At 35.9% G+C, this 23,593-nt stretch overlaps 1 protein-coding gene across 1 annotated transcript; it reads left to right on the forward strand.

Moving 5' to 3' along the window:
- The first annotated feature begins 4,473 nt into the window (after positions 1–4,473).
- LOC125058834 (homeobox protein GBX-2-like) lies at positions 4,474–15,285 on the forward strand. Its single transcript, XM_047662977.1, has 4 exons — positions 4,474–4,878; positions 13,432–13,516; positions 14,251–14,392; positions 14,999–15,285. The coding sequence occupies exons 1-4, from the start codon at positions 4,500–4,502 to the stop codon at positions 15,113–15,115; spliced, it is 723 nt and encodes a 240-aa protein (XP_047518933.1). The 5' UTR covers positions 4,474–4,499; the 3' UTR covers positions 15,116–15,285.
- Positions 15,286–23,593: the final 8,308 nt, after the last annotated feature.

Below are 23,593 nucleotides of genomic sequence, written 5' to 3' on the forward strand. Positions count from 1 at the left end.
ATACAGCTCAATTTTGATAAACTATGATGTATTTTAAGTTTATAATGTCGAAAAAACTTATGCAGAACATTAAACAACGGAAAGTTGCATACCTGGGCCGGGTGTTGCGCCATGACCGCTACCACCTCGTTCAATTAATTATAATTAGTAAAATCCACGGCGCGTTGGTAGAAGGAAGAAATCATGGCTTCGCATTGTTAGGGATTGGACGGGTATTGCGAATGCGTAAGAGTTGCTGCATCTGGCACAGGAAAAGACACTTCAAGAGACTAACAGCCAACCTCCAGTCACTAAAAGAAGAAGAAGTTTATAAACAGTTTTTATCAATTTAACTTAATGGAGAAATGCTTTATAAGGGGACTTCTCGGGGGCTGTGCAATCGCGCCGATAAGCGGAGGCCTATACCCAAACTAAATCGCATGGGTGGCACAGGTATCAGGCTTTTCCCCGTGTCCTCCTGCGAGCGTTCTTTTGGACTATTCAAAGCCTTGTTTAGCTGTTTGCCAAAAAATAATAGTGCTGTCAAACTGCTGGGCAAAATGAGTCTCTTGTTATACTGATGCAAACATTAGTCAAGTATCTTATGCTAGACATTTTTTGAAGTTATACTTCTTTAGGCGCGTTATGAAAAATTGATGAGAGTGAAATTTTACGATGCGCGCCCACCGTGACACAAAATTAACAGAATGAAGTTGCCCACGGAAGATGCTACGGCATTGGACATAATTTAAAAAACAACCTTCGAATAATAATATAATTTATGTTACACTTAATGTAAGAGAATAATAATAAATATTTATTTATTTAATTTTTCAAATGTAAACTGAACTTTATTGACTATAATGACTCCTTTTCCAGTCTTTGATTATTTAATTGTAATTAATTATTTGCATGCAATCAAAAACTATTTTTAATAATGCTAAAGAAGTATAACTTCTTACGCGCGTATTTAAGTACACACACCGTTTTTTTAATGTGTAATGTATGTATGGACACAATTTCTGTATACGCCCATTTGGTACGTTGTGCTTAAAGTCCTGGCTACTTAAGCCTGTCTAGCTCCTTCCAAAAGTGCGTAAAAATATGTCGCGGTCTGTGTGTGTGGGACTTAAGTTAGGTTACGGAGTACTAAACAGGAAGTCTATGATATATAACTAGTCTGGCCATAAGTTCCATAAGGCCATTACTATGCAGGTATAAATTTTAATAATATTATATTACTTTATTAAAAAAATGCATCTTCATTTGTAACAGAGCTTATGGCTGGACTAGGTATATATGTCGTGAAGAGTTTTTATCTTGCACCAATGTACTATATAGGTATTAAACACTTGCTCCCACAATGAAGGAAAACATCGTGAGGAAACCAGACAGAAGGATCACCTACTTGTCTATAAAATAGTCAAAAAACTATGCAATCTGAAGTCAAGACCCGTTTAGGGTTATACAGCAGTCTGGAGTATTACATTGTATGTGATGAGTGAGCCTCTCCTGCGGTAATGGAAATTGTTGTGAGAGGGTGAGACCTAAGAACCAAACAACCCTAATCTCTAAGCCCTACAGATGTGCCCTAACACATAAATAGTGAATATATAAATAAGTATAGGATATCTGTAGCTAAGCTAACAGGCGGAATCCTGTTAGAGCAGAGGTTCATTGTGGTGAGATTATCTTAAAACTATCGAGCATCACCACGATAATTTAATAAAATACGCTGCCTGACTCCGTACGATTGGCTACCTCTCTGTCATCTTTTAAAACTCTTCTGTATAATCATTTCTTAACCTTATCCTATCCTCATCAATCGTGACTTGTATAATTCTTATGTTTCCTTTTACATCACTATTCGCTGTTCATGTATTTGTAAGATTAGCTTTTAAGTTTTTAGTTTGTTATTAATATTTTTTTTTGTATTACTTTAGATTAAGGATTCTGCACTTTTCGCACGCATGTTTCTTTTTTATTTTTTTTAAGTTTTTCTCTTAACTAGGGTTGCCTGGAAGAGATCGCTTATTAGCGATAAGGCCGCCCGTTGCATCCCTTATAATTTTTATGTATTGTGTTTCTTTCATTTGCAACGAAGGGTAAATAAATAAAAAATAAATAAATAATTAAGGTCTTGAAGGAGTCTTCGCCACTTTGAGATGAAGCGAGAAATGAATAAGACAGAGCAATATTCAAATCTGTCTACATATAATCAATCTACTTAAACCTATTCACACATACATAATATTATTCTTGTGAGCTGTCGGTGTATCGCATCTTCAGCTGTTAAAATTAAGAAGAGCAGCCCTGCGATTTTGTAACTCACTTTTCGAACTCACACAGCGGTTTTTGCAGCGGCGGTCGCGCCCAAATCATGCTTCACGACTGATTTGAAGCCACGATTTGAAGCCACTCTGATTTGAAGATTTGACGCAAGGCTGAGCCGTGTCAGCAGTTTGTCAATGTTCAAGTTAAATCTGAACAAACATCGTAAGGAACCGTCTTGCCTTAGACCCAAAAAGTCGACGGCGTGTGTGGCGGCAGGCACAAGAGCCTTAACTTACATTATAAAACTGTAACACACTGATCACCTACTTGTCTTTTCAATAAATGATCACAAAACAGATAGAAATCTGTGTTTAGCGCCATTGGTAAGTATTGTTTGCTGTATCGCTACGGCCTTTTTTTAGGTCTCAGCCTCAGATTTCTGTATCTGTATCATGATCATTTGTCAATCTAATAGGCATGTAGGTGATCAGCCTCCTGTGCCTGACACACGCCGTTGTTTTTTTGCGTCTTAGGCAAGCCGGTTTCCTCACGATGTTTTCCTTCACCGTTCGAGCGAATGTTAAATGCGCACATAGAAAGAAAGTCTATTAGTACACAGCCGGGCATCGAACCTACGCGTCGCACATTGAAGCTTCAACACTGCTTTATTATAATAGAAGAAAAATTACGAGCAAAGCTGCGAGCAAGCGCTTAGTTTAAAGCTATGAAAGCATATTGATATAATATTTAAAGTGCTTATCCAATATTTCGAGTTACGCTTAAGTGGCAGATTATTAAATTAAATTGTTTCAACAGACGGGCCCCACCCCCACTGATCACCCGGTGGGGGCCGTCCGGGGCCGGATTGTGCATTTTATATATGTTATTTGACTGACTATTGGCAAAGATAAAAATATGGAAAGGATTGGAGGATTTTACTACTAACATCTCTATATCTAATATATAAAATTCTCGTGTCACAGTTTTCGTTGCCATACTCCTCCGAAACGGCTTGACCGATTTTGATGAAATTTTTTGTGCTTATCCGGTATCTATGAGAATCGGCCAACATCTATTTTTCATCCCCCTAAATGTAAGGGGTAGTCCACCCCTAAATTTTATTTTTTATTTTTTAGACAAAACACCCCTCTACGATCAACCCCTATTTTTTATTATAAATGATATACATGGCAAAACGACGTTTGCCCGGTCAGCATATATAAAATTCTCGTGTCACAATGTTCGTTCCCATACTCCTCTGAAACGGCTCGACCGATTCTTATCTAATTTTTTATGCATATTCAGTAAGTCAGGGAATCGGCTACAATCTATTTTTTTTTTAAATTGTGTAAGAAAAGCTGCGATATGTCTTTCCAGCCAGTGAAGTTCTAATAAGGTCTACGCTGATACTATGCGACTTGGGAGTGGTTCCCCCTTTTTAATGTAATAGGAGGCAAATGGGCAGGAGGCACACCTGGTGTTAAGTGACATTTCTGCCCATTACTCACATTGCCAGAAGGCTCGCAATTGCGTTGCCGGGATGTTGCAAGTTATTAAAAGTTATTAAAAAAAAATCGGTTGTCTGTAAAGTCGGTTTACTGACGATAGTTGAACGTGACAACGTCATAAGAAAATACTGATGGAATGGTTGCATTTTTCAAAAGAAAATTTTAATTTTATTTGTTTGATAGATATTGTGTATGGATATAGAAGAAGGTAAATGGAAGTAACAATTGAATTGATCTATTACAATATAATCGATATAATACGATATATATTTTATATACAATAAAGATGTCGAAAGAGGCCCATTGTGCCTCTTTGTCGCTCGTTCCGCGCTCTCGCTTGCACTTCAAGCCTTAAATGGAACGCCTCAGAGCGAGGTAACGCCGCATGCGTCATGTTTTTTCGTGCGTGCAGCCGGCTCCATCGAATTATAAGACGTTGTCACGTCAAAATCTAAGAAGTATGTAAATGTAATTATTATGTTCGTGTTTGAATGTTAGTTGCGTACAGTCAATCCGTCCCTGCCTCAATCAAAGATTCCCGACCGCAAATCACAGAGCCTCCCACCAAATCTGACCCCGCCCCTCGGCGCAGGCGCGCCCTCGGCCAATCACGAGACCCTCCACCCTCAAACAGCCCTCAATTGAGATCCCTGTCATTTTTCCTCCACCGCCCCGCCTCCATTTAATTTAAAATCGTCATAACCACAACCACCTTTGCGCTGTCAATATAATTATTTAATGGACTGTTATTATGTGTGTAAAATGGATAGTCGTTTCCCAAATCTAACTGATCTGCTGTACCAGCAGAATTTGGATCGGATTACGTACGAGAGCGAGGACAAATATGAAAACGATAGGTCCACATCTGTCTCCCTGGAAGAGGAAGACGCGTTCGGTGTGGATTTGAGCGGGAAAAATGGAAATTTAGGCGGAAAATCGTTCACCATCGCGGCGATATTGGGCCTCACGAAGTCCGAGAAGGATGTGATGAATTTGAGTGTACAGGAGAGGCTGCAACAGAATCAGAAGCACCTGGAGAACTATTTGTATTCGGGACATGATGTGCAGAGGATCAATGATGGATTCTGTAGGGTCGGTGTGCCGGCGCTGCGGCAAGGTATTTATTTTCTTACACAACACACATTTAAAAACTATTAATCTACTAGCAGACTCGGCCAAGCGTTGCAGTGGCTAAGTTTTTTGTTATATTACATAATAGGAAACTATTAAACGGTAGGAGAACACCAGTCATGGGGACCACCATGCTTTTTTGGTGGAAATGCCATTCAATTATAGCTTATGTGAAACGTTGGTACTTTCAACACAGCGCCATCTGTTAAAATTGCGTTAAATAATAAACAAATAATTTGCAATAAAATAATATTGCGGCTATAAATTAAGATGTAAGCTATCCTATCTTTTAAGTTGGATCAAACTGCATACGGTGTGCAAATTTAATTTAAAATCTGTTTAGTAGTTTAGGAGTCCATCGCGGACAAACAACGTGACACGTGATTTATATATATTAAGATTTACAAACGCCCAGAATGTGTTTGAACACAACAATTACTGATACGCGACGCAAAAATAATGTTTAAAATGATTTAAGCAAGTTAGGGCTAAACTATTAATGAAATCAAGTAAAAACAATTAAATATAATTAATAGATATACATTTTTCATCGTCGGTATTTAAATAAACACTTTGATTTTTGCGGTGATTAACACATCATCTAATTGAACTTTAAAGTAACACAATATTTTTCTTTATTTATTTCGAAATCCTAAAGCTAACCTTAATAATATATAACAAAACACAATTATTCTAAGCCAAAGATGGAATACATAATCCAAAAAGGTTCAAACATTTGTAAAACAAAAGGAAAAATCTATAAAAATTATTAAATACATTTAACTAAGTGATACCTAATTCGGCTGTTGTGTGGTGGTGTGAAATTGAGGGTGTGCTCATGATGCAGGTGATTTAGCGCTATGAATATTTTAATACTCCTAAGCATATTCCGCGATAGCTTAAACAAGTCTAGGCTTAAATATTTGTCGTCGGAAGTGCGGGCTGCGCGTATACAACTGTGATTATACTTGATAGTTTATTTCGATAAAATAATTTGCTAGTTGAAGGACACTAGTATGAATAGTTACCCAACACACGGTTATTCCTAGCTGCAGAGCGTGGACTGTAGATTAATTGTTTCCAGGTGAGGTGACAGGCGTAGTAAAAACACTTATTTTCCATTAATTATTGCACCACTTTATTTGAGCACTAGTTACAACGTATCACGATGGAAGCGGAAAAAGTTAAAACCATAGACATATATAGGAAGAAAAATTACAGATAACAAAAACTGTATCAATTGAAATATAGATTATAAATATTACATTATGTTGCCAACACTAGTGTTTCATTTTTGTTTGTATTTAAAACTTAACTTAATATATATGAATAAATATCTTAAATAGCAATCATAACAATAAAATATACAGTATTTATAATTTTCTTATATAAATAGTAATAATAAAAATAATTCAAAAGAAAATCAAAACAAATTTAAAAAGTTTGGTCCCTGTGGCAGTGTACCTTTTACTTTATACTTATTCGTTGAGCCAGTAGGAGCATTTTATTAATATTTAAGTTCTAAAACAACGTGTATGCATAAAATTATACAAGAAAATATGACATCACAAATTTAACACGCATACACATTAATTATATTAGAACATAAGCAAGCTAACAAGGGGGAAAAAACTAAAAATAAAATAATAATAAACTAAATACTCAATAAAATGATTGACTTAGTATACTAGTAATAATAGCGTTACCTTCTATTATTTTTTGTAATATGTATTTATGTTTACCAGAATTGTCACATACATATTTTAGAAAAGATAGCTTGTAGATATGATGTATGATCTGGTGAACTTTATTGTGTTATACTTGTAGATAGAAACTACTTTTTACTAAAACATTTCAAAATGACAAAATAGATGCTAGTTTTTATAGATCTCGCTCTGAAATACGACTCATAATAATTAAATAATAATAATCTAGAAGAGCGTTAGAAGCCCTGATTTTAATCATTAATTACTTTTTAATAAGCGATTTGGTGGCTTTTTAATTTTTGGGTCCAATATTTATTTATTATATAATTAAAAAGGAAGTTACGGGCTCTAATATCTGTATCTATGTCGTACATTTGTTTTTATAAATAATCAAATAGGTGATCAGATTGCCTGACAGATGCCGTCGGCTTTTGTGTCTAAGACATGTCCGGTTTCTTCACGATGTTTTCCTTCACCGTACGACGGGTGTTAAATGCGCACATTGATGGTGGTGCACAGATGGCCAGCACCTCGGATTGAGAGTCACACGCTGAACAATTTGCACTACTATATTATAAATATCTATATATAATTAATCTCTTTTCTCTTCTTCTGTTTTCATGAATAATAATTGACTATAGACGAAGGTTGGAATCGTTATTTCTTTTATATATAAACACATTATGCGCCTAATTATGGTAATAAAAACTAATAATTAAAAAAAACTGTCCTGCTTTCTAGTCGTTTATTCTGAATAATATAAAAATGAATCCCTATTTCCCTTGGTCACGGCATCACGCGAGAACGGCTGGACAGATTTCGCTAATTCTTTTTTGTTGAGTTTGCTATTGTCAGGAGAAGGTTTTTATGAAAGAAAAAATTAAGAAAATTGTGCAGAAAATTAAGAACTACTTAACCACCATGCAATTCAAACTTTTTTGATGTAACCGAGGGAACAGATGTATTTTATCAATATAATAATAATAACTCCGATCGAAGCATTTGTTTTAAACGATAATCATTTTTCTTACATCCTCTTTGACGATATTTGCAGCACGCATTCTGTCAATGTTATGTCAAACGCCATAAGGTTACATGAAAAAAGTTTGATTTGTATGGTGGTTAAGTATTCTTAAATTTTCTTAACTTTCCGCACAATTTTCTATATACTCTATATACTCTTACTATTAAGATTATTTTATAAATTCTCTTTTCTAATTCTAATCTTGCTCTTTTTCGGCAAGGACTCCATCTTGGTTTAAGGCAAAGACGCCCATTTGTGTGAGTCGTGTGCTATTTGGCTCCACTTTGGCCAGCTACCTTGTATTACAGATTTGATCCTGCTATTACCATGGAGTCCGAGTGGCATCTGCCTCTTTTTCTTTGTAAGAAAGTGAGAGAGAATGGAGAGCCCACATTAAAAGAATATTAATACAGGAAGTATATCTATTTCATACCTGCTTCAGATGCTAATAAAGAATTACTTGCTACTTATTCAATGCCCTATACCCCTAGATGGGGCAGAGGGCGGACAGTGCGTCTTCAACGCGTTTGGTCTTGAGCCTCATATTTCAACTGGCTCCAAGCCTTTCTGTCTCTCTTTGCCTCATCTGCAACTGTACGACGCAAGGTTTGCTTGGAACGGCTACCGCTTTCCTTGCGGACTCCAATCAAGCGCCTGCTTGGGGATATAATTGGAATCTCTTCGAGTATGGCTTATCCATTTCCACTTCCGTCGCTTGATCTGCTCGCTAATCGCGCTCCCAAGTTGCTCGTTGGAGATCTTCTCGGGCCAGTAGATACCTACCTAGAATACGATGACGACAGTTAACGAAGACTTAGAGCTAACTAATAGTATAACCCAACCTTACTAAAACCAGAGTAGACTAAAATATATAGCTTGGCAAAAAAGTCATATTTTTAAACATACTGTATATTGAAATTGCATTAGTGTGAGTACTGTGAACTCGCCAACTTTCGATAAGCGACCTAAAGTGATATCAAAAATATTAATAATTTTGATTATATCTCTATCCATATATTTGTGGACTTATACTACAATAATGTTGTGTTGCGCGTGCGACTCTCATCCCTGAGTTCGTAGGTTCGATCCCCGGCTGTGCACCTTTCATTATATATGCGCAATTAACATCCGCTCGAACGTTGCAGGAAAACTGGGGCTTAGACCCAAAAGTCGACTTGTGTCAGGCATAGGATTATCTACTTGCCTATTTGATTGACAAATGATCATGAAACAGATACAGAAAATTTGCGGCCCAGACCTAAAAAGGTTGAATATATTTACTTATATTGGTAGATAATTTTAATGCTGTTCATCTACCGTTGCTAGGCGACTCAGCTAGCCACATCAAATGTTGAGATATGAAGAAGATATATGATCTTAAAACTGATGACGGTGAGAAAGTTAGGCTAACGAACGCCTAGTATTCGTTGTCCCATTTAGCACAAGAAATAGCTAAATACAAATCAACTCGGCTGAGACGGCTGTGGCGATACAATTTTTAGGCAGATCGCTACCATTATTTCTCTATGTTGACTTTTAGATCTATTGTTTTGTTATGGAGAGACATTGTTAACCGTTTAGACGCTTAGCGTCGCAAATAATTAAATGCACAATCATATTAGTCCCGGATCTCGGACCCTTTTTAATATATTTACCCCATGAATGTCCACAAGTACTTAAGTAGCGTAGCTGTGACTGATATTTATAATGGTACTTGGTATAATAATAATAAATCGTTTATTTGCAATGAAAGTGGTACATTTAGATTGATTAATTATAAAAAAAAACTTTAGAGATGTCAAGGGACACCCGGATGGAACGAAATTCCTTTCGATTAATTTATATGTGAATTGGTATCATAACAGTATGATAGATTTTCTCGACTCCAATCTTACGACGAAAAAAAAAAGCCAACATCACGAGGTGTTCCCAGGCGGTCACCCATCCAAGTACTGACCTCGCCCGACGTTGCTTAACTTCGGTGATCGGACGAGAACCGGTGTATTACAATCTTCTTCTTCTTTTAGTGCCTCTCCATTACTGGAGGTTGGCCGTCAGTATCTTGAAGCGTGTCTTGTCCTGTGCCAGATGCAGCAACTCTTCTGCAGTTGCAATACCTGTCCATTCTCTAACGTTGCGGAGCCATGATTTCTTCCTTCTACCAACACGCCGTTTACCCTGGATTTTACCCATTATAATTAATTGAAGGAGGTGGTAGCGGTCATGACGCAACACGTGGCCCAGGTACGCAACTTTCCGTTGTTTAATGTTCTGCAAAAGTTTTTTCGACATTCCAACTCGTTTCAGAACCTTCTCGTTAGAGACCTTCTGGATCCAGCTTATTCGAAGCATGCGACGATAGCACCACATCTCAAATGCTTCTAAGCGCCGGCGGGTATCTTCTTTAATTGTCCAAGCTTCACAGCCGTACAGAACAATTGGCCATATGTAACAAAGGAGAAGTCGGACTCGGAGTTTAATGGTCATGTGACGGCAGCACAAAACTTTCTTCATTTTGTTGAAAGATCCTCGGGCAATTTCGATTCGAGACCTAATTTCCTGATCAGGATTCCACTCGTTTGTAACCCAAGTTCCCAAATACTTGTATTGCCGCACCCGTTCCAACGTTCTACCAGCTACGGATAAATTAGGAACTAATGTATCGTTTCGGGAAATGACCATCACCTTCGTCTTTACTGCATTAATAGTCAGACCGTCTCTTTCGCTAGTTTCATGAACTTTATTAACAAGCATTTGTAAATCATCCATTGACGAGGCTATTAAAACAGTGTCGTCTGCATAGCGAATGTTGTTGATTATCTTTCCGTTAACTTTCACACCAACCTCTAACCCCTCAATGGCCTCTGATATAGTTGCTTCGGAATATACATTGAATAGCAACGGAGATAATATACAACCTTGACGAACACCACGGTAAATACCAATCTCATCCGTTTCCTCGTGATGCACTTTCACGGTTGCTTTTTGGTCTTTGTACAGGTTTCTGATTACTCTTAGATCCTTTTCATCGAGACCGGTGTCAATTAAACGATTTATGAGAACGTCATGCTTTACCTTGTCAAAAGCTTTTTCATAGTCTATAAAGCATAGGAAGACGTCATTCTGCATATCTTGACACTTCTGTACAAGGACATTCAGAGCAAAAAGAGCCTCACGTGTGCCTACACCAGAGCGAAAGCCAAACTGGTTATCTCCCAATTGTTCGTCACACTTGCTTCTTATCCTGTTATGTATGACGGTCAAAAATAACTTTAGCACGTGGCTCATAAGACTAATTGTACGATATTCCTCGCATTTTCTAGCGTTTTTCTTTTTCGGGAGGGTAATAAACGTAGATCTTAGCCACTCGGTTGGGAGGTCACCTGTGTCATAAATGTGATTGAATAATCGTTTGAGCAAGTTTATGTTCTCCCCTTCCAAGAGTTTAACGACCTCTACTGGGATGCCATCTGGACCTGGGGTTCTGCCCAATTTAGCCAATTTTAACGCATATAAAATTTCTGCTTTTATTATGGGTGGGCCAGTATCATTACCAGTTAAGGACATTGCGAGGTGTCTTGTTGGGTCTTCAAACATTTTTGATATGTATTCCAACCATCTATCCTTCTTGGCCTCAATACTAAAAAGTAGCTGCCCGTTTGTATCGGCTAAGCTAGTTAAATTGCTGCACTTAAGTCCCAACATTTCTTTAATATTTTTGTGCACATTGAAGCTATCGTGTTTGTTGTGCAGGTCTTCCATGAACTCACACTTATTTTTGAAATGCGTCTCACGAGCCTTCTTAATTTCTTTTCTGATAATGCCAATATTGCGATACTGCATGTTTAAGCACTTTCTGATTTGAAATCACGATATGATGAAAGTAGCCGTAATGAGGAGCCTTTTTGGCGGGTGGTAACATTTAAAATGAAAAAACTTATCCAGAACGTTAAACGACGGAAAGTTGCGTATCTGGGCCACGTGTTGTTTCATGACCACTTCCTTGAATTATAAAGGATTAAATCCAGGGAAACGGCATGTTAGTAGAAGGAAAAAAAGTGTGTGTGTGTCAGCTACGACGCACGATTGGAGTTTACTCCTTACGAACGATAAAATGGCGATACTGTTCTGTGGCTGTCGACCATATTTTCATACTAAAGGTGGTAAGAATATATGTTTTTATAATATAAATGTTTGTAGTAGTAATAAAACGTACCTACATCATCTATGCCCAAATAGGATTTTCTTTCTGTGACCAAAGTTACCTTTATAGTAAGAGAAGAATAAGAATGAACAATCTTTTTAGTTTTAATTTCACTGCCCATTACTATTGACAAAACTCTATGGCACGCTAGACAATCTACTTTTATTTTTTACACCTGTCAACACTGACAATGTTGTAACGTGGCTGTCAAAACGTGAATTCAAAATAGAAAAGTCTGTGTAATGTATTCCATCTCATTCTTTTACACGTTCAATCCTACAGATATATATGTTTGTCTCTTTTTACATAACGCCTCAACTTTTTGGTTACACATAACGCCTCAACTTTTCGTGTTACACTTGATTGTACTCCTCATAAAATTTCTGTACCGGGCCTTATAACTCAAATCGTTTCTTAAGGAGTAAACTCCAAAAATCATGGCTTCGTAGGAAGTAGATGGGTATTGCGACTGGGGAAGAGTTGCATCTTACTAATCGATATCCAGTATAACCGATATCTGATAAAGTGGTTACGTGGAAAGTAAAACAATCCGGCAGTGCTCCAGTGCCTAGGCGTCAGGTCTGATGGTTACGTTAGGCCTTTTTTTAGGAGGAGATTTCCTAACGTAAATAAAAAAGGACTCGAAAGAATCGATTTTCGATCTTGCGCCGGTACCTGCGCAGGTTCAAAAAGCTGCACAGGTCTATTTCCACACACATTCCGGTCTACCTGCGCAGGCATAGGTGCATAGGTGGACCTCTCCAGTAGACCGTAGTGTGTATGGCCGGCATTACCCACACTAACCTCCGTTGAATGACAAAAGGTCGGCTTCATGTCAGTTCCTATACTGTAAGAAATGGTCCTTTTGTAATTATTTTAATCTATTATTATTTAATTTTGTGTTACACATAGAAAAAATTCTGTGTACGTAAATGTATGTTTTGTGGTTTATATAAATGTAAATAGTTGCCGCATTAGAGTTATCTGTAATGGAAGCTTATTTAGTCTATATATATAAAAATGAAATCCGTTTTCCGTTGTCACGACATAACATGAAAACGGCTTGACCGATTTGGCCAATTCTTTTTTATAATATTCTTTGAAGTACGAGGATGGTTCTTACGGAGAGAAAAATTTAAAAAATTCAATGAAAAAGTCTAAAAACAACACTTTTCTATATTCCCATACATAATATTCGTATTAATACTTAAAAAAGTCAATTTGAACTTTAATACCATGTCATAAGTTCAAGTGTTAATGGAGGGGTTCCGGGAAGGTAAATTTTGTGACGTAATGTATTTGTTGTCTTATCAACTTTCTTTTTTTATCTTAGCTAGACCGGTGTCCCGAATAGCAGAATAAGTATTTACACTTAGGGTCCATAAAAGAGCGTAACAATTCTGTCAACACTATTCACCTATATTTCACATGATTCCTCCAGATTTGCGTGTATATCTCAAAAACTAAAGATTTTGTTGAAACTTGGACGCAAAGAGTTCGTTGTTACTGTTAGTTTCCGTGAAATTTGTGGACAAACTTGCGAAATTAGCATTTGACAGAAGACTTCATTACTAACATTAATGAAAATATTATTATATTCTTCAGTTTCAGACAATTCTAGGGCGGAGCTAAGGCCGCAGGTGACGCAGATAAAGGGATCACGAACACACTCCATATCATGTTCCAATGGGTAAGTATCTAATCGCTGAAAATGCGAATCATTGGACACCTTGATTGTCCAAATCCGTCCACGCACAGAATATTATCAAATTTATACCCTCCTTAAAGTGCCCTGTAAACGATCAAATTGTTTGTCAAATTTTACGTGTTTGTCAAATTATTTGATAGTGTACTGCTGTGTTTGAGGCGTTTGTCAAACAATCTACGTGTTTGTCGTGTTTGATGAAAATCTGGATTGATGTCGAGTTTGACAAACAGGTTTGAACGTGTACGGCGGTGTTTGTCAAACAAGATCTCATTCGTTGTATTGCCATCATGGAGGACGCTACGCTCAATGACGATATGAGTGGCAATATTACGGACAAAGAATTTACGTTGCATTTCATATCTGTTTATCGTGATATGGCGATGTTATGGAAAATAAAATCAAAAGATTATATGGACAAGAACAAGAGAATTTATCTCTTAATTTTGTCTTCTTTTTTTTGTCTTGATACACAGTGCTAGAGTCAATGCCAAAATGTGTCATCTGAATTATTCATTGTAAGCGCTCGGCACGGCGACGTCACGTCACGAAAGGAGAAACCAGAATCTACTAGAAATTTAACAAATTTGTTTGATATTTGGTTTGATCGTCTAAGCTATTGTTTGATGAAAACGTGAAGTTTGACAAACAAATTTGTCAAGCAAATTTGATCGTTTACAGGGCACTTAAGTCGGATTAGAAATATTCATAAATTACAGATCTGGCAGAAGCAAGCGAATTCGTACGATCTTCACTCCAGAGCAGTTGGAGCGTCTGGAAGCGGAGTTTGAACGACAGCAGTATATGGTGGGGCCTGAACGGCTGTATCTTGCGCATGCTTTGCAACTCACTGAAGCACAGGTAACTTGATAATAGTTTTTTTTTATGTAACAGGGGGCAAACAGAGGCTTATCTGATGTTAAATGACGTGATGGATACTCAAATTGAGGCTCGCAAGTGCGTAAAAATAGATTTTTGAAAGATTTCCGCGTCTATTTCTTGGATTTCATTTACTTTAGTGCCCTGACATTTCAAAGATGACATGAGACAACAACTGTCATTATTATTTCTTCTTATTTTTTTCTAATATGGTAATGTGTCATTCGTGTTTGATGTACATTCTCTGTGCTTTTGTAAAGTTTTAACGAGTCGATAAGAGAGATAGATCAAGATTTAAGGCTTTATATTAAAGGAATACAATACTTTCATGTAAGACATTTTTTTTATCAACTTAATATTTTTCTTATAACAAGTTTGTTACCAAGGCAACTTCTTGTATGCCAGTATATACATACTTCACAGCTTTTCAGCGTATTTTTTTTCTGTCTGTATTATATTGCTAGTGTGCCTTTAATTATGACATATTGCGACAATCATCAGGATGTCAAAAAGACATCTTGACATCCTGAGGTATGTAAAATAACTAACTTTTAATTCTATATTTATATTCATTGAATATACTTCCAGGTTAAGGTATGGTTTCAAAATCGACGTATAAAGTGGAGGAAACACCACCTCGAAGTGACGCAGCAGAGGCTAGCCGTGCTCCAGAGGCACAGACCCGAGGGCGATGACGTCATGTAGGCATAGACTATAGTAAGGTTTCCATAGACATAGACTAAAATGCCGCCATTGTGAATCCGATTTTCGTAGTTTTATGTCCTTTAGCAATAACAATACACCAAATTATTTCAGAAAATAAGATTGTCATTTCAACTTTTTAAAACTTTCGAAAACAATGTACTTATGGACTTTGACATTTAAGTTTATCATTATTTAACCTATCAAATTGATAGTTATACCTAATTAAGTTTCCTAATTTGTATTTTTAATGCCGTTTGTTTTTTTATAATTATAATACGATTCAGTTATGTAAAATTGCATTTGACACCCTGACAAATGATAATTATTTGCCGCCAAAGAAATTTAATGATCCCTTATTTTTATATCATGACACTTGTCTATGAATAATATTTAATGTTTGTACCTGGTATATACTTCATTACAGTAAGTGTAAAGTAAATTACCTGTAGAAACAAACAATATTATCTGTGACGTTTTCCCGCCAACTCTACTGAATATACAGCATTAAATATTACAGATTATGATAATTTAAACAATTTTCTGTAATTGTTTCATAAATAATCTTTATTGTTATGACCGGTATTTTTTGTAAACCCGGTGACTTATCGGTGTTTTTATTTTAAGATAGAGTAAATCACACACACACAGACGCCATATTTTACCATTTAACAAATTAATCCTTAGTTTAAATAGATGTCACCCGACTGTATATATTATTTTTTTAGATTATTGTATGGCACACATTAGTCATAATTATTGTAGTAGTATTACTGAGTATTAAAGGAAGACATTGTCTAGTTCGCAATACATGATAAGCAAAAATGAAAATAAGCCATAATGTCAGTGAAATATCCAACCTTTGAGTTTCAGTACACTAACTTTAAATATTTTTAAAGATTTTACAAATAAAATTACGTATACCTTTTTTTTTATGGCCCACACGGTTTGTGCACGTATACCTTTGTAAATAAATGAGTAGAAAAAATTCGTGTAAATTGTGGGCATAGATTTGCCCTGTATCTGTCAAACTATATTTTCTTGACGTTTGGCATAGTTGTCTAAAATGACGTATAGAACTGTCACAATTAGTATACGTTATAGATTCGCAATATAATAATTTAATTCTAGATATTGGTTAAGTATGGTTAAGCTCTGTACATTACAATATTGTAAGCTATATTTAATAATTTATAAATAAATGAAAACTTAAATTGTTTTTTATTTAATGTGGAACTGTCAAAGTCTGACTCTCTTTGTTAGACATGTATGTATGTGATATTTTAGTATGTTTCTCCAAAACCTATAGCTAGAAATCTATTCTATATTCTTCTGTCTGTGGTTATTTAATTAAGTATTTGATTACCTTACTGTCGCACAATTAATTGCCTAGATATGAGATAATTAAATGGACGATTAATTACGGAGAAAGAGCAAAAAAAACCCATTAATTTAGCTTAACAGAGAATGATATTTATTTTGTATAATTCGAAGGACAGTCTAACGATACGGATAAATATAATGCTATTCACAAAGATTAAATTCAACATGAAAATCTGAATTTGTTAAAATTACTATATATGTATAACTTCGTTACATAAATATTATTTTAAATATATACAAAAGCTTGCCAACACACTGATACAATGATGAAGAGGATAAAAAACATTGATTCAAAAAATATAAAGATTCAAGTGCACAGGCGCTAATAAATATGTATAACTAAAGATATAAGTTGGCGCCTGGTAGACAGTACCGGTGACCCAAGCTGGTGCTGTCCTCGCTCAACGAATTAGATTTGCAATACAGCGAGGAAATGCTGCCAGCGTTATATATACACTGCCACGGGGACCGAACTTCTTAAGTTTGTTTTAATTTTCTTTTTATTCATTTTTAATTATTATTACTATGTATGTTAAGAATATTGTAAAAACTGTATATTTGTTTGTTGAAAATAAATATGTAAATGGAATACATTAAGGAAAAAGGTATGGGGAGCAACTATATCCAGACCTAGCTCGTTAATCAGAATACTGACTGAATATTGAAATTTTGGCAGGACGCGTTCTTTTGAGGACAAATTGGAATGCTTTAGTTGGACCAAATTTAGTTAAAAGCTTGGGGGCAATCAATCTTATTCACAAAATATATCTTAAATGCAAACGATATTTCAACAAATTTACGATTCTTTAATGATAATCTTATAGTTATATCTTATAGTGCTCTAACCTAGTTTTGTACGTTGGTAACCCTTTTTTCAAGATGGCACTGGAGAAAAGAAGATACCTGATGAATCTTTTTTCTAAACGCTCGAGTCGGAACATATTCATTCTTTTTTATAGAACAGGAGCCAACGGGCTGGAGGCTTTCGTTATGTTAAGTGATACCGTCCATGGACACAGGGCACACGAGTGCGATACGAATTTATGAATTGGTACGCTCTTTGAGTAGAATACGTCGAATTGGTACGGAAATAATAATAATAATAATATAATTTATTTATTTTCTCACAAAAACTTAAACTTAGGACAACTAAGCAATTGATAGTTATATTCTTACTTCTATTTATGGAAAAAGCTAGTCTGTGTGAGACTGATGCCTGCTAAAGGTAAGAGTACCTGTGTTACAGGTCATCAGGCCTCCACCACTTCGGATTGACAGAAGATCTTATACAATACAATACATTACAATATATAGAGGAAACCACATGGGGTATGTGTGTATGTGTAAATTATGTGTATGTGTGTGGGTGTGTGTCTGTGTATGTTTTATATTTTATTACTTAAGTGTTAATCTAATAAAGCTAAAACTATTATACTTATAAACTGCCCACGGAAATACTTCAGTGGGCAGATGGTTCCACATAGTGGTGGTGTGCGGCAAAAACTGCTTTAAGAAACGCTCAGTTGTGGAACGACGGTAGTCGAGGTGATGCGGGTGGAATTTCGTATTCTTCCTCGATGTCATAATGAAACTCAGTCGGTATTAATCTGCACATGCAGTTGTACGGATTCAAGTATGCGCACGAGCCTACTGTACAACATAATTTTAGTTTTGATATTTTGGAACCCCTTTAGGGTGCGGCTCTCATCCCTGAGGTCGAAGGTTCGATCCCCGGCTGTGGTATTCAATGGGATTTCTGTCCTTGTGCGTTTTAAGATTCCCTCGAACGGTGAAGAAAACGGCATGAGGAAATTGGCTTGCCTTAGACGCAAAGAGTCGACGGCGTGTGTCAGGCACAGGAAGCTGATCACCTACTTGCCTATTAGATTGACAAATGATCATGATACAGATACAGAATTCTGAGCCCCACGCCTAAAGATGTTGTAGCGCCACTGATTTATTTTATTTTTAATTATTTCTTAGAAGCGGTTTTGGAACGAAGTTCCTTATCGCACGTTGTGAAAGGGGGCTAGACGGAAAAAATTCTTACGAAAAGTCGTCACGACACTTTTTTGCTATTTGCTATTGTAATACACCGGTTCTCGTCCGATCACCGAAGTTAAGCAACGTCGGGCGAGGTCAGTACTTGGATGGGTGACCGCCTGGGAACACCTCGTGATGTTGGCTTTTTTTTTCGTCGTAAGATTGGTGTCGAGAAAATCGATCATACTGTTATGATACCAATTATCATATAAATTAATCAAAAGGAATTTCGTTCCATCCGGGTGTCCCTTGACACCTCTAAAGTTTTTATTGTTCTATTTTGGTTTATCTTCTATAAACGTTAGTTTATTATCATAAAGTATCCTAAGTCACGAATGACTTTTCATTATATTTCGATATTTGTGAACTATTAATTGAATATTTTTTATGTTGCATAGACCATTTGTTTAGGCTTTTTGGGACGTTTTTGTATTTTCCATTGACTGACAAAGTTAACCTCTAGTTATTGTAATTAATTGACTGATAATTTTGATAGAATTCTCGATAACACCTTACGTCAGAGTTACGTGATGAAGTATTTATTATTTTGTTAGGAAAGTGAAATCACAGGAACCGGTTTTGTAGTGAAGTTCTCGTGTCGATATAAATCGTATATATAGTGACATTTATTTTCATAGACAAGATGGAGTTTTCGGTATGATCCTCACATTTTATTTAATATATTTATCAAATATTGTTTACAAAAAAAAATATTACATACTATCTTAATTTATATTATGTAAAGAAGAAATATAATACGGGGTCGAGGCTCAGAATATGATTTTGTCCCATTCGGTGTCGAGACCCTAGCGCTTTAAGACTTTTTAAAGAAATTTCAAAAAGGTTAGTCGACATCACAGGAGACCGAAGATCTGGCAGCTACCTCGGACAAAGAATTAGTCTAGCTATTCAAAGGGGGAACGCTACGAGTATCTTCGGAACCTTGCCTGAAGGGACTCCTTTTAATAATATATTTTAGTTGTTAAGGTTAGTTATTTATATCAATGTATATTATTTTATTATTATATTTCCTCTTTATCAAATATTATTTACAATATTCTTACCCACATAGTAATAATAATAATTATTATAATAAAATTGGCAAATAGAAAACTCAAACAAAGTTCTAAAGTTTGGTCCCTGTGGCAGTGTACATTTAATTCAGCATTTCATCACTGTATTGCGATACTTATTCGTTGAGCGCGAATACACTAGTTCTTCAGGCACCAACATAAATCTTTAATTAGCGCCTGTGTACTTGAATCCCACGGCCCAAGAGTATCTAGTTATTATTAAATTAATTATCAGCCCTGCGATTCTATAACTCACTTTTCGAACTCACACAGCTGTTTTCGCATCGGCGGTCGCTCTCAAATCAGTCGTGCAGCAGTCATTTTATGATTTGGCATTCTCAAAAGGTGGGAGCTTGTAGTTTGTTTATCAGAATCAGCGAAAACCGCTGTGTGAGTTCGAAAAGTGAGTTACAGAATCGCAGGGCTGTGATTAATATACGTGTTCCTAATAACATTATGATAATGACGTTAATTGCAAACAATTTTATTTATTAACCAGCTGGGTACAAACGTTGTTTTGCCATTCTAGGAAACATTTTTATTTCAATAAAAATAACTATCTACTTTAATGAAAAAGTGCGTGCGTACAAAGTACACATGTCAGAAGTGAAACTTCTTTGGCAAACTAATTTTTAAGTCTTCTTCATATTTATACAAATCTAAAACTTTGTATTTATACTTTTATATTTTTACGCGATCTCCCTTACTCTCTCTCTCTCTCTCAATTTTTCTCACTATAGCTCTCTCCCACCTCTCGCTCCATGGCACTGTGCGTGATGCGACGTTGCTCTATCTCACTCTCTCTCTCGATCTTTCTCACTTGTTTGCTCCCTACTCCCGCTCCATGGCTATTTGCTTCATGCTATGTTCGCCCTTCCTCACTCTCTCTCAATACGTCTCAATCGCTCTCCTTTTTCTTCGACGAAAACGCTGCACATCTTCGGGACGATAATATTATTATTTTTGCGTTTTATCCGTAAAATTTACCCTCTGCGCCTAAAGAAGTTTCACTTCAAAAATATCTTCTATCCACCAATTTTAGGGCGCCCACTTCTTCCCCTTGAAGTCCATTCTCCAACTGTGCTCTTGATATATGAACGAGGTGTAAGAACGTATAAATGACGTAGGTTATTATTAATATTTGTGTATTATCTTAAAGGTCAAACAAAAGACGAAAAGACGCCGCGTTCCATTTGAATGTGATTGGTCAATGGACTCTTTAATGTACGTAATGATGCGTCACATTTTATTGCCAACATATAAAGGGACGGGAAAATTGTTTTAATGTTTTTTATCTCTATTGATTTTGTTCCCTTTGGAGTAGAGACTCTTGGGCCGTGGGGTTCAAATTCACAGCTTATTAACTATTTAAGTTGGCGCCTGGTAAATAGTACCAGTGACCCCAGAGTGCTTTCCTCAACGAATAGCCGCGTCCACACCGAACGATCCAAAATGGATCGGCGATCCTGCGATCCACGATCCAAGATCGTGATGCGTGGAGCGTAGACCATACTAGACTGATCCAACAGCAATCTTTTGCGATCCTGACTGGCTGATCCAACACGCTCCAGCGGATCCATACTGAATCAGCTGAACTTTGTCTGCAGATCAATTTGACTTTTGTTCATCACAAATAGTACACAAATAATAGGCAAACTACCGACTAGTTTGCCTACTATTTGTGTAATATCATTAGGATCCTACATTTATTGTCTCTATAAAGGGATATTAAAAGTATACATAGTGAATTATCCATAACGTTGGATCACGCGATCAACATATCACAACCGTCCACACCGCGTGCGGCAAGTGACTGAGGCCCCTTTGAGCCTGGAGGCTGGAGCGTGCGTTCCCCGCCGCACGCATGGATCGCGCGCGGCACGTCCACACCGCCTGCACATTTGGATCGCGGTCATGCCGCGCGCGATCGGAATCCGATGGATCGTTTGGTGTGGACGCGGCTAATAAGTATCGCAATACAGTGAGGAAATGCCGCATTAAAGGTACACTGCCACAGAGACCGAACTTAATAAAATTGTTTTAATTTTCAATTTATAAATTTTTGTTATTAAGATTAATTTATAATCAAGTTCCAAAATATTTCACAAGAGTTAATTTAATAAAACAATATATTTTAATGCATTATTATTATCGGTTATTACACAATGTATGTATAATTTAATTTGTCTTATTTGTTTTAATTATTCACATATCTTCACTCCAATATTTAAATAATAATAATTGCGATTTATTTGTTCTACATTATATAAAATAAGTTATATCATAGTGGAACTTATTAGTCGATATTAATTTGTTATAACATATTTACGTATATAGCAATTATAGCGAGAGACAGACACGTATTGTTGACTGATTGATATTATGAGTATTTTTTAATTTAAAATTATTTTTTAAGAGTAAAGTCATATACATTTTTTATTTTGTAACACACAAATTTATAGGATTGACAATATTCTTAACCTACATAGTAATAACTAGCAGACTCGGCCAAGCGTTGCTGTGGCTTAGATTTTTGTTATATTACATAGTAGTAAACTATTCAAGAGAAACGGCAGGAGAACACCAATCCACTATGCTTTTTTGGTGGTTATGCCATTAAATTGTAGCTTATGTGAAACGTTTGTATTTATTTTGATAAGGGTAAATACCTAGGTACGAATAAAGAGCCTTTTCTAGCGGTGGTATTTAAATAAAAAAAATATTAATAAAAGGACGCTTATTGTGACGTAACTATAAAAGATAGAGACATGCTCTCGCGACATTTTTTATAGATGTGTCCTGAAAAATTGTAATACATCATTTGGTTCTATCATTAATAGTTTTCGCAGCGCACGCGATTGAAGGAAGTTTTTTGTTAATTTTTTTACACCTTGGGTTAGATTATTCTAGTTTTAGTAAGCATCCCTATTTTTTTTGAAAATGAAACATAGCCTATGTCACTCGGGAATAGTGTAGCTTGCCAACGGTGAAAGAATTTTTGAAATCGGTCCAGTAGTTTCGGAGCCTATTCATTTCAAACAAACAAAAAATCAAATCTTTCCTCTTTATAATATTATAGTATAGAAAACATCACAAATGTGAACACAAGCATATAATAACAAACACTAATTAAGTTTTGATTAGAAAAAGTATATACACGTGTGAAAATACCATGAGAACTTAAGTCGCTAGACCATATCCATGCAACTTCCTCGCCATCGAGTAGCACACAATATCGCAGCAGTTTATGTATAAATTTGTCTGTAATACACATCCATTCCCATATTGATAAATTCACACATACAAATCTTATACTTTGTTTAATTAGATGTAACACTGAGACTGAACTACTTTTTCTTTAAAAAAAAATGTTTTTGAAGTGAAACTTCTTTAGGCGCATGAGAGTAAAATTTTTAAAAAACGTCACGAAAATGTGCAGCGTTTTTGTCGAAGAAAAGGGAGATTTCGATTGAGACCGATTGAGAGAGAATGAGAAGGGTGAATCATCGTAAAGAAATTATATTTTTAAAAATAAAATTTCGTAAGGATCAGTATAATCGATATTACAAGAGAATTGAAATATAACCACAACGCCATCTATTGACGAAAATAGATTACTAATTAATAATATAGTGTTTTAGTTAATGAATTATTTAATTTCAAATAATATAGAAGAAACATTCTAAAACTAATAAACAATAATAACTAAATTTGTTTCTTTGTTTTTCACACAGTTGTTTTGGTAAAAAATCTGCGGAAATTAACAATGGTATTAATTTGAATAAAGTAATTAATTTGATCTAATGATATTTATTTCCAACACACAGTATTTAAAATATTCTTAACTTACATTATTATAACAATTTTAAAAAGTTTACTCCCTGTTGCTTTAATGCTGGCAGCATTTCCTCACTCTCCCACTGAGGAAAGCACCAGCTTTGGGGTCATCGGTGCGGACCAGGCGCCATCTTTAATAAGCTGT

Source organism: Pieris napi, chromosome 18, assembly GCF_905475465.1.
Source record: "Pieris napi chromosome 18, ilPieNapi1.2, whole genome shotgun sequence".
Classification (NCBI taxonomy): Eukaryota; Metazoa; Arthropoda; class Insecta; order Lepidoptera; family Pieridae; genus Pieris; species Pieris napi.